The 6201-nt window shown below is 51.4% G+C and overlaps 1 protein-coding gene across 1 annotated transcript in view; it reads right to left on the reverse strand.

Moving 5' to 3' along the window:
- Positions 1-2595: 2595 nt before the first annotated feature.
- The window catches only part of TMLHE (trimethyllysine hydroxylase, epsilon), a 14547-nt gene continuing 10941 nt past the window's right edge, over positions 2596-6201 (reverse strand). Inside the window, exons 6-8 of the mRNA XM_009880814.1 lie at positions 5367-5603; positions 4511-4649; positions 2596-2750 (exon numbers count right to left, since the gene is read on the reverse strand). Coding sequence (XP_009879116.1) covers positions 2619-2750; positions 4511-4649; positions 5367-5603 — 508 coding nt within the window. The 3' untranslated portion in view covers positions 2596-2618. The remainder of the gene's footprint in view (positions 2751-4510; positions 4650-5366; positions 5604-6201) is intronic.

Here is a 6201-nt window from a genome sequence, read left to right on the forward strand (position 1 = left end):
AACTGCCAAGAAGTCCCGTTCCTTCAAATAAAGTTTTGATGCTTACAAGCTGTTTCGGAAGAATTTAGCCCTCGTGTGAAGTGGGGAGAGGTGGAGCACATGGTTACACAGAGCTCTCTCCACTCCACATTTTATTACTGGGGTGGCTAAGTTAATTTGAATAATACCTATGAGGAAACGCGTTTCTTCTACATTCATGGTGAACAATTTCCCCCCCTCCCCCAAACAGATTACACAATCTCCTCGCGGAGCGTGTCGGCTTGGAGTTGGCTCAGAAGAGGAGGTTGGAGTCTGAAGACCACAGCCCTTGGCAGCGGGAGGCAGAGCTACAGTCACCACGTTCCTTGTCGGAAAGGCACCTATGTCACGACAATCTGTCATCTGTTCACTTTGGTCGGTTCTCCCTTGTCCTAGCCATAGTCCTGCACGCTCCGGCTCAGGGTAGCGACACGTTTTCAGCTTACAGCTGATAAAGCTGAGCAGGGGAAGGTGAAGCTCATCTCATTGACGAAGGGAAGGTTTCCACATTACCCGAGCGCTTTCCCTCGTATCCCGGGGAGGCAGAAAGAGCTCAGGAAACCCTTAATACCCCCAAAGAATTTGAAAGAGGGCTCCACTGCCCAAAGGTTTCAAATACTGATCAGGGTCCTTTGCCCCCTCCTTTGTCAACCAACAGAGGTTGGTTTTTTTTTTTTTGCCACCAGCTCATCCCCTGTGCTCCAGACCACGGCTTCACCCAGAAGCACGGGGTGAAACCAAGCCCGGAGCATCTGAGCTGGGCTGCGTGAGGGACAGCGTACACGACTGCTGTGGTTTGCTACTTCAACACGATTAACAAAGATTTGTAAAACTTTGCAACTAAGTTGTACCGGCGTAACTGGCACCTAAGGAGAACCTACAAACAAAACGCCTGGTAAAGCAAGTAACGGAATGTACGCTGCGGGCTGCTCAAGGAATCCACCGCCTCAGCCTAGAGAGTAATTCAAGTTCCTGCCTGTGTCTGAGGCTGCTGTTCGCAGGTGCTGGGAGACGTACCCGAGAGAAGCCAGCTCACTTCAAGCTGGTTTTACCTGCCACCATCGCTCATGTTTCGCTTCCTCACATATCCTCTGATCAAGAGTTTCCTGCCAAGCCTTCACTCAGAAACCCCTTTCAACTCCCGATGACTGCAGCAGTGGCGCACCGCAGATGGGAAATGCTGCAAGAGACAGCATCGGGCAGCTCAGTCCACACGAAGAGAAGTTTTCAAGAGTGTCTCCTAACGCTAGGATCTATATATTCAGTACTGGGGTTAAACGAGGGCAGCAAGTTTAGCACACATGCACCTGCGTTGCACTTGTACCTCGGACACAAGAGCAGCTTGCTTGCACAGAAGAGCCAGGAGCGAAAGGGAGCAGCCCTGCTTTAAGGTCCAGTCAGCGGAGTGAACACCGCCAAAGATACAGAAGAATGAAAAATAAACAAATCCTAAAATCCCCTCCTGGATCTAAAATTCCAACATTTCTAATAACGATAGGATTTGCTTTTGTTCCTTACACTACGGCCTTTCAATGTGCCAGACTCCAGTTTATCCCGCAGCTACCAGGAGCTGAAAGGCGCCTTTGTATTTATTACCTTCACATGCAGGAGAATCTGGTGGAAAAAAATAGACCAACCTCATCGAGCAGCCAGTGCAAAGATGCCCTAACACAAATTCCTTCTTCAGAAAAGAGGAAAAAGCAGGCACAGTAGGAAATTTGTCAGCAAAAACTGTAGCGCCTTTGCCCTTGACACAAGCGCAGTGCAACAGGCAGAAAGAACGCAAGCATTACAGGACCGGCAGTCAAGGAAACGCAATACATCCCTCATCTAACACAGTCATTTCTCCTTCCCAACGTGCAGATCTTGCTACTTCCTCCTTCCCTTCTAAGCTAAACCTTTTCAGAAACACCCTAACTATACCAGGTTCTCTTCCCAGGCCATCCCTCAAGCAGCACGGCTTCTCTACTCTTACAGGGGTACGTAGTATGTTTAAGAAAGAAGACACTGAAATATGCCAACAGCCCTCAGTTTGAGTGGTGGTATTTTTGTCAAACAGGCACCAGAGATTTTGATTTTCTCTAGACGGGTTCAAGTCCAGCCTGGGGTGAGACAAGACACCAAAGATTTCCATTCTGCTCTGTTAAAAAAAAAAACCCAACAAAACAGCAACCACCCAACCCCAAAGCTAGAACTTCCAGCTGACAAAACAGCTGAACAACAGGGAAGAAAAAAAAAAAAAAAAAGACTTCAAATCCTGAAGGCACTTGGATTGGAGGAGCACTTCACATCAATAGGTGCCAGGAGAACTTCCCATGGTGCGGTTAAGCCGAACTCAGCAGAGCTGAGGCACACCGGCTGGCTGGCAAGACCAGGCTGGGTGCACAGACAGCGAGAGCGGACCACGCTCCAAGGCAGAACGCGGTCCCATAAAGCTCCCGTAACCTTTGGCTTCCACCTGCTCCCTCTCCTGAGCAGGCACCGGGATCTGCTTGAGAAGGGTGGAGGTGTCTGAGGTATGTGCAACATCTTCGTCGTGGTGACGCACCAGCACGGTGGTGCCGGAGGTCTGCCTGCCTCTCCGCGGAGGGCGGTCTGGGCTAAGCCTGCAGTCCCAGTAAGCGCGCGGTGTTCAGCACGTCGTCTCTCGTCAGGTAGCAGCCGCAGAGCTGGCGGTAGCCTGTGAACGCTTCCCGTCCGTGCAGGACGCGCCAGTTATCTATGAAGAGTGCCTGCAGGGGAAGAGAAAAGGCCGTCAGAAGAAGGTCAGCCACTGAAGCCAAGGCCGGGACAGGTCCTGGAGCTGGAGATCCCTCGAGACTGGAAGAGCAAGTAAGGGTGTGCCACAGTGGGCATGACTCTTCCTGTTTAACACCGTCAGAGGCAGCACATGAGACTATAGCCAGATGTTTCACGTGATCTAGCACAGCTGTTTTACCTAAAGCCAGCAAGCAGCTCTGCTCTGCTGCTAACCACAAGTTAAAACACGACAGCTAGCAAACCACACAAACACATTCCGGGCTGTTTCTTTGGTTGCATCAGAAGAAGCGTGGCCAGCAGGTCAAGGGAGGTGATTCTGCCCCTCTACTCCACTCTCATGAGACCCCACCTGGAGTATTGTGTCCAGCTCTGGAGTCCCCAACATAAGAAAGACATGGAGCTGTTGGAGCGGGGCCAGAGGAGGCCCCGGAGCTGCTGGGAGGGCTGGAGCCCCTCTGCTGGGAGGACAGGCTGGGAGAGTTGGGGGGGTTCAGCCTGGAGAAGAGAAGGCCAAAAAGGGGAGAGCTCAGAGCCCCTTCCAGTGCCTAAAGGGGCTCCAGGAGAGCTGGGGAGGGACTCTGGGTCAGGGAGGGGAGTGATAGGATGAGGGGGAATGGCTTCAAACTGGAAGACGGGAGATTTAGATTAGATATTAGGAGGGAATTGTTGACTGTGCGGGTGGTGATCCCCTGGGGCAGGTTGCCCCGAGAAGCTGTGGCTGCCCCATCCCTGGAGGTGTTCAAGGCCAGGTTGGACGGGGCTTGGAGCAACCTGGGCTGGGGGGAGGTGGCCCTGCCCAGGGCAGGGGGTGCAACTCGATGATCTTCAAGGTCCCTTCCAACATAAACCATTCTATGATTCTTCACTTTTCTACAAGAGAGGTTGGGCAATAGCTCGCCAACAACAGAAACCGGGCATTTTCAGCCTCTATGGTGTCACTTCCCCCACAGGCATCCTTGGGAAGAGAGAGGTACAGGGGCTCTGATATGATCAAATTCCTTGTCGGACCCTCTCATTTCTGGGGCCCTGGGCTCAGGTGGAATCCAGACCCTGTAGGGATAAAATCCCTTCAAGTAGGCAGAGCTGAAGGAAGGCATTACGGTGCATGGCTTCTTCAGGTCTACAACTGTGGCTCTAGCTCTTCAAGCTCCTCCAAAGCTGCACCCAGCATCAGCCATTCAGACGCAGGGCAGCGCTTTCTCCTTTCGATACCAAGGTGTGCTGAGGCGCCGCTGTCATTTCTGGCACAGCGAAGAGAGGCCAGACTTCCATCTATTCGCTGGCAATGTAAGGGTTCAAATATAACCTCAGAACAGAAGTGAACTCAGCTTCCTGCACCTTTATGTTTCCACCAAAATCTCATTTTCTTCTGGAAGAAGTTAGAGTTCGGTGTTCCCAGCCTCTCTGCTTCCGAGGGTCCTCGTTTCAGTGACCAGAAAGATCTTCCTCCTCTCCCGAGTCGGGACTAACTTTCCTCTGAGGCCGAGTTTAAATTAAACATTTCTGCCTTATCTGGAAGCTTGTATTCTTTTAGGACAGTAGGAACACACATACAACAGATGTCATTACTGTAATACAGGACACCTTCAAACAGCTGTAAAGAGGAAAACTGCAGCATATGGTGCTTGCCTGGAGCAAGTACCTCAGTGGCAACACGCCTGCACATCCAAAACAAGCACCCTGCCTCCCTCCCTGTACCAAACACACACCAGCCTCCCAACTGCAACCCTACCTTGCCCGGCTTCAGTTTGACCCACAGTTCATTTTCCGGTCTCCTGAGCTCTGCGGTGAGTGTGCGGTGAGCAGCGTACCAGCGATGCACAACATCGTAAGGCACGGTGTTGATGACGGCACGGTCATAGTTATTGTATCTAAAAGCAAAGAAGAGACAAGGGACCGTCCACATGGCTCCAGGAGCACAACCAGGTATTTCCAAAGGGAACCTCAGGAGCCTGTAGGATTAAGTCAGTATTTAAGGGAGGCTACAGAGATGACTAGGGAGGTTATGCTGCAAGTGAAGGACTTTCAGGAGACTACACAACACTGGGAGCAAGGAAGAGTTTACTGTCAAGTGTAAATTCTTGCTGGTTTTCCATGGAAGGATGTGCCATGGCAATGGGCATGACTGAGGGCTGTTCAGGATAAGTGGGAAGCAACGCTGGACAGCCTTCTGCACTAAGCCAAGCTGGAGTTTCAGAAAGTAAGCCCAAATTTCTTTTGGAAGGGGACCAGGCTGCGCTCTCCCTGTTCCCTGTACGCCAGGCTAGTTTCTAGAGGCTTTTTCAGGGAAGGGTTGAATTCTATCGCCCCTCAAATGAAGAGAGATGAGGGCACGGAGCTGAAGGGAGGAAGACAGGAGTGAAAAATCAAAGCTCAGCACTGACACCCATCTTTTTATCGGTGGTTCTAATACTTCCTCTAAAGCAGTAAGGCACAGACCAGGAGGAAACGCCAAGTGTTTCTGTGGTTTCACCTCTGCCCCTCAAACATACGTTGTTTTTTAGTTTATGATATTTTCTGGAAAACCCCTATCATCCGCCACAATCCCCTCTCCTCCCCATAAGCAAGAGACCTCATGTTGGTGTTACCTGATCAGATAAAGCTCGTTGTTCCAGGGATAGACGTTGAGAACCGGCCCAACTCCGATCATGTGGTTGTGACAGTCTCCCACGTTCTCAACATACTCGTGCTTCAACGGCACCTTGCTGAGCAGCTCGAATTGATCGGGGGCTTGCCGGAGAACCTGCTCTGCCGCGTAGAAACCATCCACCAGCAGCGTCCGCCCGCCCGTGCCCTCGTGCTTCAGGCAGTGAAACACTTGGATGCTGCATGGGCGAGAGAATGCAGAGCACAAGAGAAAAGACTTTGGCTGCCTGTCCCGTGGACAGAAGGTGCTCCCCACAGAGCCAGGCAGATGTAGATGGATGCACCACCCTTCTCACTTCACTAAGACCTGCCAGGCAACGGGGACAGACCAACAAGAAATGGCTGTACCTGCCATTTCTTCAGGCCCAATCTTACACGTTTTGCTTTCTGAGAAGGCAGCTAACTGCCTACGCTGCCTCCCAAATCAAGTGTCATGAGTCTGGGAGACTTAAAGTGGTGCAGGATCAGGCCCGTGTCACCCAAAGTCCATCCAGGCAGGAGGATGCAGAGGTTCAAAAGCATAAAACTAACTTCCCTAGAACATCTCAGAACAAGAGGACAGTTAAAGAAATGCTGGTTGTACTGTTGAGGTCTCCAGGAACTACAAGGGGAGTCCCAGGTGACTCTCATTCAATGGTGTCCCACAAGCAGTCAAGATAAGTCCCTCAAGGCATCGCATTTAAGATCCTTTGGAAAGCCTGGAGCAGAGGAGTCCCCACAGCGGGAAGCCATCCAACTCAGCTTTTGTCCCATTACTTCTCTGAAGCTTCTCTTTCC

The sequence above is a fragment of the Charadrius vociferus genome, unplaced genomic scaffold, assembly GCF_000708025.1.
Source record: "Charadrius vociferus isolate BGI_N301 unplaced genomic scaffold, ASM70802v2 scaffold573, whole genome shotgun sequence".
NCBI classification, from domain to species: domain Eukaryota; kingdom Metazoa; phylum Chordata; class Aves; order Charadriiformes; family Charadriidae; genus Charadrius; species Charadrius vociferus.